General features: G+C 32.8%; 1 protein-coding gene across 11 annotated transcripts in view; it reads right to left on the bottom strand.

Moving 5' to 3' along the window:
- Nucleotides 1–589: 589 nt before the first annotated feature.
- Nucleotides 590–15,626, bottom strand: part of LOC124180924 (catenin delta-2) — a 29,574-nt gene continuing 14,537 nt past the window's right edge. For 5 of the 11 annotated variants that reach the window (XM_046566855.1, XM_046566864.1, XM_046566856.1 and 2 more), the window contains 6 exons: nucleotides 15,216–15,603; nucleotides 12,928–13,545; nucleotides 12,115–12,253; nucleotides 11,674–11,797; nucleotides 10,392–10,490; nucleotides 590–3,349 (listed from right to left, as the gene is read on the bottom strand). In XM_046566855.1, the coding sequence (XP_046422811.1) occupies nucleotides 3,104–3,349; nucleotides 10,392–10,490; nucleotides 11,674–11,797; nucleotides 12,115–12,253; nucleotides 12,928–13,545; nucleotides 15,216–15,603 (1,614 nt within the window). In that variant the 3' untranslated portion in view covers nucleotides 590–3,103. The remainder of the gene's footprint in view (nucleotides 3,350–10,391; nucleotides 10,491–11,673; nucleotides 11,798–12,114; nucleotides 12,254–12,927; nucleotides 13,546–15,215; nucleotides 15,604–15,626) is intronic. The other 6 variants (XM_046566857.1, XM_046566860.1, XM_046566858.1 and 3 more) reach the window with 6 other exon arrangements.

Below are 15,626 nucleotides of genomic sequence, written 5' to 3'. Positions count from 1 at the left end.
CGTGATCGAAAGGTCAGATAATATCCTTACTAGGAAAGAATTCTAAATTGAGAACTTTTTTCCATGCAATTTCTTCGATTTTAGTCGGTTGTTTCTTTGTTCGGCTGCCACAAAAGTACGAAGACTCGTGCATAGGACATGAATACAGAAATATTCAAACGCCCTATAATATGTTCGGGATTTAATCGAGTTTCGTCCAACTTCTCGGCGCTAAATAAATTATTCAAGACGAAGTTATCATGTACTCGTTCGAGCAGTTCATCAGTTAAAAACAAAATCTTTTATACCATCAAGTTTTTGTGCAGCTCCGAAAAAGTTGATTAAAATGAGACACCCTGTATATTGCGATCGTTTTTGGTAATTCATTAGGTATAAATCTTTCCTCTCTACCTAGATGTAATGTAGGCATTTTAGTTCTTGAACAAAGAAATACGTAAGAAAACTAAATGTACGTTAATTATTAACATACGTATATAAATTTAGCAGTTCAGGAGCACACTTCAATTTTGTACTAACCAAAATAGCCTGTACATGTGATTCGATTAAAAAAGGACACGGGTCTAGGTAAAATTATTAATACTAACTCAGGTAGATTTGTAGACCGTCTTTGTAACGTCTATTCATATTTTAATTATTACAAGTTGCTTATTTTTATAATTTTTTAACATTGCTGGTGTACAGTTCTATTACTTTACAAGGTGAGTCACATGAATTTTCTACAGATTAGGGAGTCTTTTGCTACTCGTAGGATAGACCACTTCTGCTAAGGGGAAGATCTACTGGTTGTAGATATTGCGTATATACACAATGTATGGAATACCGCCAGTAGTGACTAAAACGTAAATACATTACTTAAGCCTTAATCGGCTGCTGACTTCTTCATGTACAATAAAATAGACCATTGGCATATTTAAACCACGATTTTGTTATTGATGATAAACACAAAGAAAACAATTTATTAGCTCACTTGAAATTATTCTAATTCCTTTCAGACATTCACAATCAAAAATTGATTCATTATAACATTTTTTCAACTGAAAATGTTTCCATTCAGTTCAAACTTATCAATATACACCCATATACGATAACAAAATAATCGTACAAGAACAGGTTTAGAAGGGATCAAAACGATTTACACTTCTTATTGATTTATTTCCATTTACTGGAATATAGGATATTGGATTCAAGAGAATCGGGTGTCATTAAATTTATGACTCCATTTTTTCAACAATCTTCCATGCTTCTTCATTCTATATAATCTGAATGTAAAAAGAAAATATCCAGTAACATTACAGAGAAATATGATATTGCTTTCAAGTGACTAATGATGTAGGAATAAGGCTTTTCGAAGGGAATTTTGTATATTCAGATACACAGAAATACAATCGATCAGACAATCACCACAAGCTAAACAATTTGAAGTTTGAAATTATTATGAAACATTTTAGAAATTTCCAAGACTTTTTCGAATCCTGTGACCGCCGGACACTATAGTCTCATTAGTATAAAAGTTATTCTATGTAAGCTGGTACAATGTGAAACTTTTACAGAATTCCTACAATCTTTTAAAAATTTCCCAACTCTTCTAGATTTTTCAGGTTTATGACCAACCTGTGGTGTTTTTTTTCTCTTACTTTTCAATAATTATCTGCTTAGTATAAAATACTCAAATACAGTTTTGAAGTGAACATTTTGAAAGTATCAGCATTATATTGTTCCTTCAATTATGTAAAAAACAGTTGTCAATGGAAGCATAGTTACGGACTAGACACACTACTGCGAGTATTGGTAGATAGTTACTCCTTCATCATTTTCACTTTGAACATGAATTTAACAGCATAGACGGAAAATTGCGTTTCTTTGTTCAACAAATATCTAGATGTAACACTTGCCGTAGCTTCACCATGTAGTTGTGCAATTTTCAGCACTATTCTCAAGAAATGAGGCAAGGAAAACTTGATAATAGATATTTTCTACACCTTTTTGTTTATATTCATTTGTGCCCAGTTATCCGTGGTAACAACACAGAACACAAAGCAAAAATATATTTTATGCCTTATTTACCTGATGACTCGGTAGTGAGCCAGTAAGTCTTCATCAACTCTGTCTAATAACTTCATTGAAGTCAGGAATAAGGGGCCTTTTCCCCATGCTGTGTGGTCGTGGCTTACCATTAGTTTCAAGCCAGACGCTCAGATCTGTAGAGTCACGTGACTGCCCCCTCAATGCGCTTGAGATAATTTTTTTACAAAGTTAATTTATTTTAACACTTTTAATACATTGCAATATACTTGCAACACAGTGCAGTTCGTTACATGTTCTAAGTAAACCTCCCCCGTGGAACGTCCACGGCATTAAAAGTTTACATGTGATAACATTAACATAATTTATAAATATCAATTATTATGTATGCATCTGGGCAGATGATTTATACGAGTTCATCGCCACATATTTATATACGTTTTCTTATTTTGAAAATACAATAATCAGTACAGGTTGTCGACGTTATACTTAATAATATAATATGTATGTATATGGGTGTGCGCGCGTGTGTGTATGTGTATGTGTGTGTGTGTGTGTATAAATTTAGAATTGTGCATAAAGTTAGAGCCATTAATTGCAGCTATAGCCATGGATGCAACGGGATGAATCATAGATTCTTATCGTTAATTCCTAAATGATTTATGTAAATGCTATATTATCAATAGATCGAATATTATAAGACTATCACTCACCTCTAAGGTTTTTATCGCCCGCTTGCTTAACATTAATTGGTGTAGCCGTTTGAGACTTAAGTTGAATTGATTCAATTTTACAAACGCCCACAATCATTGCATTGTTCGATTTTATTTCAGTTGAGTGATATTGAATTTTATTTTCAACGATGGAACTTGATGAAACCAGCAAATAATACGAGGTGGATCATCGTCCTCGTCCTCGTCCTCGGTTGAATAAAATTTCTATCGTGTTAATAATTAGTTATTATTTTTATCATTTAAACAGACTTGGAAAGACTATTCTTACATTACTTCAGCCGTTCACCACCCGCCACTTCACTCGCTCTTTATAAGCCTATTTATTTTGAAAGTGTTTCATTACTTTATTATACCCAAGAGTCCCCGGCTGTTGCCGCCGTTGTACTAGGAGGAATGCTCGCCGTTGTAGGTACCACTTGTTCTTGAATACCGACACCATCCCTCACCCACTGCGGATTTCCGGTTCCCCCCGCAACCGTCCCACCCTGAACCCCTTGACCACCCTGAACCTGACCCGCCCCCATCTCATACTGCCGTTTCTTTTTCTTCTCCAAGTTAACTTGCGCATAGAGCGGCTCACCGGGTTTTGGCTGCTGCAACACACACACAAGCCTACATTAGTACCGTGCAATTGCCACCCGAGTTTATATTTTCTCGTCTTTTCTTTCGCTAACATGTTTTTATCAACCATACTAGGCTTTTTGCTGGTTTCAACAACGTTCCTAATGCGGTCGAAAAAGTATTTTATTGTCGATCGTCTTCAAATCGGATCAAAGGGATTGTCTTTTCCAATTCCGAAATTCATAAAATCAGAATCGGTCACAGTTATACCACTCTGCGTTATGCTTTTCTTTATACGAAATAAATACACATCAAAGTCACAAAGTAAGCTAAAGGGTTGAAACACTGCACTTCACAAAAGCAAATCATTTGGTTTAGAATGCTCATGCCTCAATTGAATCTCAATTGGTCAAATGCATTCCACTGTATACACTGTCGATTTCGGAACGCTTTTTAGATATTTTGAACGAAGCTTCGTACCGTTTATACTTTTTCAATAAATATTTGATAAAAAGGCAAATTTAAAACCGTCAAGAGTTCGAGATTTTTTTGGGTAGTTCGTACTTTCAGTTCCAAAATCAATAGACAACTTTCAAGTCTACGCATTTATCAGTGTATTACATTTGTACTCCTTAAACATCTAAAATAGTAAGAACTCAAAGCACATATAACTATAAGATCGGGCTGGAAGAAATATTACTATAGTATTTTCTTCACAATTTTCGCTTCAGTTATTGTTTTAAAATATATGTAACATGGTTTTGAATCCAGCAGATTGGAACAGCGTGGTGAAAACTGCGACATAGTAATATGTGTATGCAATCTCCATTTACATAATATATTTCAGATAAATTGGTGGTATGGCAAAAGATGTCAATTCAAAAATAGAGTTTATTTCACAGGTATGTGTTGCAGTAATTAAAGCTCAAGTTCTTGAATAAGTGCACTATTGAAACAATTCTAATAATACAGCCAATTCTAAAATGTAAATCAACACAATTGTTCTTCTACGAATTTTCTCCCTTTAAAAGATGTTGGTTTCGTCGTGCAAGATTAAAGATTTTAGTTTCATATTATAGACGATCATTGGCTGAAGTGTATCTTACGGTATGTACGAAAAATTAGGATTGCTCATTAAGTAAGATTGGAGATATTGATTGATAATGTTGGAATATTTTGATATAGTATAATGGAAGACTTGGGTGATACAGTATGAAATTTGTTTATAGTAATGAAATGAACAATGACAAACATTCTCTACATATTGTTTGTTAAAGCAATTTGTCAATTTATATCGTTGGTAAATAAGACAAGGAACTGACAAAATATCTTGCCGTAATATTTCAACCACGAAATTAAATGGATGTTTGATAATCTCCATTTGATCGCATTTTACTTTCTCAGTTGTGTTATTTTTGAAAATACATGAAGTGTTCAAGTATTTTTGAAACAAGGTATTACAGAATATTCTGTATACACAATTTTTTTTACGCATTATTGAAGACTGCTTTTTAAAATTCAATTGTCTAGAGAATTGCAAACTGATCTCTAAGCATTGTATAATTGTGCGCATACTTCTTCAAATCAACTCTAATATAGCCTTCCGAAATTTTAATGACAAAATGATTCGCGTTTCACGCACTTTTAAAACAACTTTTGTTCTTCCACCGAATATTTTTCATATAATTATTTCCTATGATCCGAATTTGGAAAACATCGACTGTTATACTTTATAACCGCATATATAATTTCTTGTAGAAATGACTTCTTGACATCAATATGATGCAGGATAGGTTTCTTGAATATGAAAGTTATTAAACGTAAGCAAAACTTTTGATACGTTTAATGACCTTCATGTCCAAGAAACCTGTCCTGTATATAATTTCTGTTTGGTGTATGATATTCATATGTGTAATTATTACCCAAATATTGTGGGAAAATGTGATGGTAAATAAAAAATAAGTGTTTGTTTAAGCAAACGTAGGCAGTAAAATATTGTAAAGATTTTTGGCATGTGTCTTAAGGGCATTAGAAATTCTTATGTTCAGCTTGGAGTTCGGCAACAAATCAATTATGCATTACTGCCATTACTCTGAAAAGAAGAAAATTATTGAAACAGAAAATAACTTAAAAAGATATACCTTGGTATCACACCTCCCACAGCTCCTAAAAATACTCCAAAGTCATTATTTTAAGTTGTCACAACTCTGAACTCCAAGAGATAAAAATTTACTTTCACAAGTACTTATTTTTATTAGGTCAATATATATATAAATATTCGATATACATATATTTGTAACTATATTCAATTATATGTACGAACATCCTTCACTATAGTTAGTGTATTAAAAAACCTTTTCCAAAATATAGTGAGAAATGAGAAGTATATTTTCAAAAGTGAGAATAAAATTTGTTAAATAGTAAAATAAAATATATTAATGAGAGGAAATACCTCTAAACGAACAAAATATTTCAATTTAAATATAAAAGAACAAACGGATCTTGTTATTAGCTTAGTTCTTTTTTTCCAATGTTATATTTATAAATATTAACTTCATAAATATCTTTAAATATACGTATGTAATTTATGATTAACTACTTGCTTCTGATATTGTGAACTATGCCTGCGCTACTAACTATTTCTTTTACTAATAAGCTTTCATTCAAAAACCTTTTCAGATGATCACCTCAATCATAATTCGAATAACTGATTCTAAAAATATACAGAACAATATTTTTACAAGGGATATCGCGCAATTTTGTTAATAAGCAATATCGCCTTTGGAAAAATATAAACAATTATACATGAATATTGATTGACCGGACTGCATGTTCAAATGAGCAAAGACATTGACAAATCATAGTAGACCTGATTCTGTTACACGTGATGACTGTTATTGCTGATAGAATTTTTATCCATCATACGTTGCTCCGTGATATTATGCACCTATCGGTATAGGTGCAGTCAGGGTGAAATGGCTAATTGTAAATTCTATTGGTTGATTCGATTACTAACTATCAGTAGGATGAATCAAATGAGAGAGAGAAATACCTTATCAGCAATTTAGGAATGTAATAGCAACATCAGACTGCTTGCAATGGCAATCAAAAATGAAAAATAGTTGAGTATGATGTTTACTAGATGTTGTGAAAATGTTAGAGTATAAATCACATCGCATCGGTAAATTAGCCGTAATCTAGCAACCATTTGCCTTAGAATAAATAGTTGGATACGATGATTAAAATTTTTTTTAATCCTGTACTTATAATAGTAGGCCTAGTTGAAGAACAGGCAGTATAAACAAAACATTATGGGTACTTTATTTATATACGATTTATAGTATCACAGGCCTGGGCAGACACTATGAGAGGGGGTACCTTTCGAAAATTTCAACGTCTTAGGGAAATTTCTGAAATACATAGTCTTGTGAATAGTAGAAATTTCATATCTTATAAAATGTAGTCATGAAAATGTTACTCTGTAATTTTCTCTACTGAAAGTTGGTCCGTTAAGAAGATTCGTCGTCAACCGATGGAAAAGTTTCTGAATAATTAGAAAATAAGATAAGAAATCTGAGCAACGATTAATCTGAATTTTCATAACAATTGCTTTTTCTTTATTACTATCTTCCGTTCAGTAATGAGAGGCGATGTTTCATAGATTCAATAAATAATCTCGGATCACATACAAGGCGTATTCTTAGGAACCATCGAGCTAAGCAGGCCCCTGTGTTTCCCTTCAGATTCAAATCTTGCTATATTGTTAAAAAAAAAAATTGGTGACCTCTCAGATCAGAGGGGTAAAATTGTAAGAATACCGGTATTGTTTCAAGTGTTTTTATTAATCGAATTAAGGGTTTCGCGAATATTAAAATCTATTCACACTAGTATGAACGAGCAGAAAAGATCCCCATAATGTTTGTACTTTAGGCCACAGGAGTTTTGAATCTGGTATTACCAGATAGACATCACTTTTATACAAAAAAGTAATGAACAATGTAACTACAAAGTTTCGTCCAAGCACTAGAGATATTATGTATCGTTATGCACTTTTACTTTTCAGTTTGATTGCTTTCTCATCATATGTATTATGCGTGGATTTGTTTTACACTCTTACAGCGAAATGGTGGGGATGAACGCAATGTTACGCGCATTTATTTAAGTGCTTCGCGATTTCTAAGGAAGCTTATGCTCGGCACTTCAGCGTACTGTACCTTGATCCGTTAAAAACACTCTATTTTGAGACACATGTACCTGTGAATGTATTGACTTTAGGTGATTCTGATAATTGTTATCCAAACGCAAAAAAAAAAAAAAGTTTGAAGTGACACATGTATGATTTATTTATCATTTACACTATGAAGTAAATTCATAGAGGAAACAAAGTATTTCAATCATACAACTTCCCTATTGTGTCTGTTGAAAATTAATGATTGTTACCGAATCGTATTTATCATCGCTACCTGTTGATATGTGAAAAATTGGAGTTTTCTAAGTATAATTGGTGTTTTCTATTCCTTGGCAAGCATTCAAAGTACGTAGTGCCAAATTTATGTAATAAATTATGACGCTCCGTCAAATTAAGTTCTAACACGTTTTTGACTTTTGTGCCTCAAAAAGAATGTTGCCATACACAAATTGAATTTACAGTTCAGAGGATTCAAGAATTTAGATCATTGCTATCTTCAAACAAATTTTAATTTGTTAGCTCCTATTCGAAGTTTAGAAATCTCCAAACCGACCCAGAACTGATGAATTGAATCTAAACAGTAGCTGACGAAGTTTTACGTTTCATGACAAAATTGAAAATAAAAAACTGAAATTATCGTAACAAATAAATCAAATAATTGATCTTCTCTGCCTTTTTGTACAACTTTTGCTGGAGTGTTCTATAGTTTCATTTATCATCTTTAAACACGACCTTTAATACTGTTTAAAATTACTTGTAAGCATATTTAGTCGTTAAGTTGGCACAATATTTAGTTTGTTTTGAATGTTTAAAAAATAGATATAGAAACGATGTGTGTGTATGTGTGCGTGTATAACTCAGTAATGTGGTCGAAAAATAATAGCCATTAATTAAATTGAACCCACCATCTGATGATAATGATATTAACACACGTATAAAATTCTACGTTTATTTTGAGTGAGCTAACGTACGAGAGTGATGGAGAATTTTGTAAAATGCTAATTACTATTTGGTCCAGCAATAGCCGTCGTTTGTTCTTCAACAATGGCATGTATACTAATTAGACCCTGCGTTTGTTTTAGTGATTCATCTTTGAGATTATTATTGATTATTATATTACCCCTATCTATAATTTAAAAATGAGCTAAAAACACAATTGTTTCTTCGTTAGTTTATATTAGCGCTTTCAACTGCAGACAAAGAAAGAAATACAATAAAAGTATTTCAATAACATAAATTATATAGGCTGTTGGTTGAAAGTGAACTGTTATAAGTAAATATACATTTACTTATTGAACAGCTACAATTCGATTTGATACAGGAGAAATTGTGCCACTTATGAGTTATAGTAGCGATGCTCGGCAAAACAGAAAAAAAAAGTCGAAGGTCACAGGCAGCAGCGTATTATTGTAACTAAACTCTATCCTGGTGAAAGTAGTTGAAATAAAATCTTCAGAAGCTATTTAAAAATGCATCTGACTATTAAATGTGTTCTTCGTGTAATAATGCGTCTGCCTTTGAAGAGCTAAAGTGCTAATTGGTATTACGTTTAATGTATTATTAATTGACTTAGTTTTCTTTTATATAATTCAAATTCATTCCAACGTTCTATAACCTACAACGTGCTACCAGACTTGGTTATTTTCCAAGTGATTAATAAATTCACGCTAGCATACAAATCTGATAATAATGATTTATAATGTTTTACTTGATACATTCCATCGTCAATTAATGGAAATTGTAATCACGAATTAGCCAGGGGGCCATTTAACAAATACGTTTGCTTTGGAGAGGGATGGGGGTTCCAGAAGAGCGTGACAATCAGTTTTTTTGCTCGTAAATTTTAGATCGTCCGCGGTCTGGGACAATTTTTTATTTATTTTTTTCAAATTTAGATTGGAGAATGAGAAAATGAATATTGTGCCAATGATTTTCAGAATTTTATCATAAATTCTCGATTGAAGTAAAATTTTGTATTTTCAGTACATAAATAATATAAATCACAGAATTTGTCAAAAATAGCATTATGGAAAAATAATAACTTTTGGTAGCCCCCCCCCCCCGGATTTGTAGCGTATTATTTTAGAGTTTGAAAGAAACGAGCCAACCGTTAAAGGGACAGTGGTCTAAAATCTTCCAAAGCAAATGTACATGTTTAATGGCCCCTAGTATCATTATATATGCGTGTGTATATATATATATATGTATATATTTAGTATTATAATTAATATTCATTTCTTTTTATTGCTAATCGAAAAGCTTTGATAAATTAACAAATTAATAAATTACTCTGTTTATAATAGGTCTAAGATCCAAATATATTGTGACTTGTAAATTGGGAAGAATTGATTAATTATTTGTAAAGTAGAAGAGACAGAGTAAAACAACACAAGTAATTCTTTAAGAATGCAAAAAATTCGAATAGACATTCAATTTCTATGTACTCACTTTTCCAATATAAACTTCCATAAAGTAGCCTATTTAAAGAAGTATTAAAATATAAAATGAAGTTTTACTTTTATAATACATAATTATTGAAAAAGAAACAAAAAATAAAAACTAGGGCAAGAATAATTTTGATCATTTTCTTGGAAAAAAAGAGAAAAAAAGCTCCACACAGCTTTGAGATTACATTGGGCAACTAAAATTTAGAACCAATATCAAGCAGAGAAGGTAAAAGTGCAGAGTTTTTGTAAACGAAATTTTTATAATATTGTAAGAAAAAATAGGTGCATAACATGAATTTGATATCACTTACGCAGCAACTGTTTATACTGTATTCGACATATCTTAGAATGTAAATCATGTGTGCGTGTACAAAGGTGTGTTCAATTATTATTTTTTTTTTGTGGAGGGTCATTTGTTTCAATCATCTAATGACTTACTGGTATCGAGGGAAATACGCAAACTCCTCCAGCTGGTGGGGCATGTCCAACACTCTGCTTAGGATACTGCATATCTGACATGGTCAGCTCTTCATTCTGCTGAATAAAACAAAAAAGATTCAGCCATGGCTATGACATTCGTCATACATACACAAACAACAAATAGAAAAATATTGTTTGCAGATTAATGAGAAATACCACGATGTAAAAAGTTAATCACGAATATGAAATGAGTAATTATTATATTGAATATTTAATAACACTGTAAAACAGTAATTTGTTCGGCAGAAATACAAATAATTAGTTATGTTAACTAGTAATAAAAGTCACGTCAATGTGGTAACATCGAAATTTATGAAATATAAGAGGTGTCATCTTTCATAAAATCACTTGATCTTAATTTAGTAGGTTTTGTACTGAATGTCTTTCTTGTACTACTCACGCAGGTGCTCAGCTGAGCTCATACAATCTCAAATATCTATGAGAAACTGAAAGTAGTCCACATTTTTTTGTAACACGCACAATGAAAGTTCTCTTTTATGCATCCTCCACATAAAGGAATTTTTTAAACCTTAGTGCGACAAAAACTTTCCGCACCGCTAGCGACGAATAGCGTTGCAGAAAAGTTTTCAAGTTCCGGTGCACGGTGCATAATAAAACAGGACTTGACATTACAGATGTAATGAAAAATAGTGTTCAATACACGACCGAACAGTGCCAATTGCCACCTTTACGTTCTATCATCAAAAATACTATTGCATTATTCACAATATTTCCAGAGGAAACTCTACAGTCCGTTGAAATGTGTTGTAAGTAATCATGTGGAATATAGAAAAAACTCCGCTTACAAACAAATCCGTGGGCACAAGGTTCAAAAGTGCGTCACATGATAGGAAAACCACCCATGCATTTACAGTCATTTATTAAATACCGGCCACCCAATCTCGAGTAAGAAAAGAGCCGCTCAAGTGGGCTTCAGGTAAAATCTACTGCGCCGGTTGCACTTGTGGCCATTATTTAATAAATGACCCTGTACACATAGCGAGTAAAACCGATTCTACCTAATGTTGGCTCACTCATCGCTTCACATTTTGAGTTGTCCACTTTTTGTTTACTAAATAGTAATTGATTGGATTACATGTATCCATAAGGGTTAGTGGTGTGGAATGAAAAATAAATTAAGTTTAAATGAAAATTACAAAACAAAGTTTTCATAAATAATACATGAACCACAGGTCAGAAACATAAAGCATTGTGAAATTGTTTTTGAAACTTTGCTTACCTGTTGATACATTGTAGGCCGTCCTACGTTGTTGGAATTTTGACTAGGCCTTTGCATGGTACGATCTTCGTATCGTGTGCTTCCTTGACTCGCCATTGGTCGATTCAGAGTACTGCAATCAAAGCTAAAATTTTATATAGAATCGGAAGGCTTTAAACTGGGATGGGACTCTGCAGTTTTTTTTTTTTTGTAATAAATATCAATACAATATCGTGAGTTGTTATAGAATAAAATTAAGCAGAGTCCCTAAACATAAAATAAGAACAACATAAAATGTTATCAGTAGCAAATAAAATCATGACTTATTTTATAATTATAATAAAGTCTGTTCAAGACATGAAATGACGAGTATACGTGAGTAGTAAAATGTTTTTAGAACGGAATTACGAGGTACTTTGTTAACCGTCATGCTCTCAATGTAAATTGAACTGATTCTAATACCTGTTGGCATTATTAGGAGAATTCGGTCCAGAGTTTCTAGCTGCCACAGTTTTTGTGACAAAGTCTTGTTCCTTCCAGCCATGTTTCTTGTAAACATCTCTCAGTTCTTGATGCTGCCACATGGTAAACAAAACTTGTCCTGGTAAAAAACAAAAAATTACCAAATTTTTTCCAGTGGCTGTTAATTTAATATTATTACAATTTAATCTTGTTGAATGCAAGAAATATAATAACAAATCATTTTTAGAGTTATACGAATCATGAGGCTCAGTAATCACTATTATCACATCACTAGTTGACATGTAATGTGATGATTCAGTAACTGTTATGCTTCTGATAATCTCTTAGATGTAGAGGGAAGAAAAGAAATTCTATTTCAATAGAATATGATTGTAGTCTGTCGTAGTTATAATAATATAGATATGAATATTTCAGTACTAATTAAACATTCACTATACATGTCAAACTAGTATAATATCTCATGATTTCCTGTCCTTTTTTTTTCAAGTTTGGATTCCAAAAAAGTAAAGTTCCTACATTTATTCATCTTCGTCAGAAAGAGAAAACTAGTGGAAGATGAGTCAAAATATTCGAAATTGAAAACATGAAAATTGTGATTTGTTATTCATAAAAAAAATTTCACAAAACTGGTCTTGAACTGCATACAAAATCATGTGCCAATGTAACCAAAAAACTGCTGATTCGCAATGTCAATCTTTTTTAACAACACTTTTTCAGATACTATAGAATTCCACGGTATTTGATGATACGATGTCATACGCGTTGAATTTATCTTTAGACACGAGTACTAACCTGAGAACTTGAGAACACGAGGAGTGTATTTTTGTCTCTGTCTAGTGATATTCATAAGCCTTTCCACACCACCAGCATCAAGTAGTGATCTTGAAAACTCGGCATTTTTCTTTATAACTTCATTCAGTGTTGCCAAGACAGCAGCTATCGTATCGTCACTGGTACCTTGATCGTGCTGATTATTTCCTGATGGCAATTTTTGGATGAGATCTCTCATCGCATATTTTCCTATAAGCTCTTTATTTCGCTGGTCTATTGCCAGATTTCTTAGAGCCGTCGCGACCGCGCATACTACTCTGTCAACTTCCATTCGAAGGAGCTCTACCAAAATTGGAAGACCCTTTTCTTTTCTAACAGCTGCGCGCATCTCGATACTCGGTTGCCAATAGCAGGCTGCAAGATTTTGCAGAGCTCCCGCTGCTGCTTCAAGAGTTTCAGGGTTCGAACACGTTTGTAAGAGACTCAAATATGACTGAACTACTTCAGGTTGCCAAAGTAGTTCCATCCCCTTAACCGGTTCATTTCTAGGATTAGTTGTGCGCGAGGTCATCGCTTCTTTTTGAACCGGTTGACCATCTTTTTTCTTTTTACTACCACCAAAGCATCCCAGATTTTCTCCTACGGAATAAACCAAAAAAATAAGAACTCTTTTAAAATTTTAATTCTGAAGGAGATTAAAAAGAGGAACTTATTTATTTCAATTGAGCAAAATGAAAATAAAATAAAAAATTATATATGCGGCGTATTATTTTTCTCTTTCTCTGTTGATCATATTCAATGCCTTAAGAGAAAAGAAAAACAAATATCAATTATTGTCCAAAATAATAAATGGCGTTTCATTTTGTTCACACCATTTGCAGTTGTAGAAATCCAGTTTTATATTAGAAAGCATATTAAAAATTCTTTAAAATTTGGCATGTATCAGCTCAGAAATGAAACAGTAATCACTAATGTTCACGCTGATTGGCTGTGGAAAGCTAGCGATGCATATATTCTGGGCAATATTCAACCCTAAGGGTTACAAATGTCTGGTCATTCATGGAAAGCAAAGAATCAACTTGAACACGTTGTACAAAATAAGCATTCGCCAATAACATTACAATGATATCTTACCTTGGCATAAACCGTATGCTAAAAAGATTGAAATTTTCTTTTTATCTGGTTCTAGTTACAAGGAAATTACCATATTATACTTCTATAACTCTACCACGTGAACATTTCTAATCATGTTTTGTTTTTCTGTGTGGCTTAAATTATTCTCAACACTTTTTAAAAATCAAATATCTCCAGTAGATTATTGTATTGATATAAAGTCAGATGAATAATAATATTGCTAACTATAAAATAGGCTTTTAGCAATCCCAGATAACAAATGTCTTAAAAATTATAGGTAACAGCAAAGATAAGATGACTCTGGACATGTATTATTTCAAAAACTGTGCATGGATTAAGTTTCCTGCAAGATAGTATCTGAAGGTAAACTTTCCATGTCCTGACCTACTAACACTGTAGTACCTACTAGAAGTTGTACTCTATGGACGTTCAACACAGTATCTACTTTGATTGAAGTATCAGATACTTGACGAGTCTATGCATTTTTTCACTTCTGTGAAATCGTGGTATCATTCCAAATAAAAAATGATGGTAACGTTTGCTAATGACTACTGATGTTTCTAACCCTATTTATGAATAGTGGAAAATGTGCTTCCCACCAAATCCAACATCATATGTTTTCTACTATTATTAAATTCATGTCAGCTTTTGTCATAGGAATATTTGATAAATTGATATTTGCCCACGAAAGTGTTAACAAATGAAAAGATCGACAACTAATGAACAGATAATACAAGACTTCTGATTGGACCTAACGTGAACATTTGTGATCTATGATTGACTTCTATGCAACAATTGATTGCTCATTCCATGACAGATTGATCAGAGACTGGAGGCCACCATCTCCAATTTCGATCACATTAGAGATGTTTGTGTCACCACCAATAGAGATGTGCAAAGGGGTCAATGGAAAAATTTATTCTCGCAGTGGAGTAAAGTTTCCGATCACACAAATTTATGTAGATGTTGATAGCGTACTTGTTTTAGTACGTGCATAGCAAATACTTCAATACTTCATTTATATATTGGTGGAACATTTTTAATAAGGGTTTAAATATTTGATTTTTGTATAATGTACTGTGTTTTAATTAAGGGATGAGAGTCGCATCATGAACGTTTCTTTATTTTCAAACCCATAACTCATCTCGATACTCAAAAATGATTAGTATATTTACCTTTGGCAGGTGCTGAGACTCTGTTTTGCACAGTGGACTGTATGGGATGTTTGTCATAGTTTGGATCTTCAACCTCTTGACATCTGTAGCTTAGATTCCTAAGAATGCAGACGCAATTTTCTACAATTTTATTTCCTATGTTTGATTTCTCAATAGCAGATCTAACGACGTATAGCAAGGCATCTACCAGACCCTCGCACTCTCTCAGTTTCTTTCTGGCATATTCACCAGCGCTAGACACATTCCTTAGCACACCTGATGCGTTTCTGAAGACAGTTGACCAGCACGTTTCTCCACTTGTAGAATTTGGATCCCAACCGCTATGCGGGATAATAATATTATTAACTACCATTGTTACTCCGTCATCGATTATTGATCGTTTCAAGTCCTAGAAAAATATACAAAGAATTA

Source organism: Neodiprion fabricii, chromosome 4, assembly GCF_021155785.1.
Source record: "Neodiprion fabricii isolate iyNeoFabr1 chromosome 4, iyNeoFabr1.1, whole genome shotgun sequence".
Taxonomy (NCBI): domain Eukaryota; kingdom Metazoa; phylum Arthropoda; class Insecta; order Hymenoptera; family Diprionidae; genus Neodiprion; species Neodiprion fabricii.
This window is presented reverse-complemented; position numbering and strand designations above follow the sequence as displayed.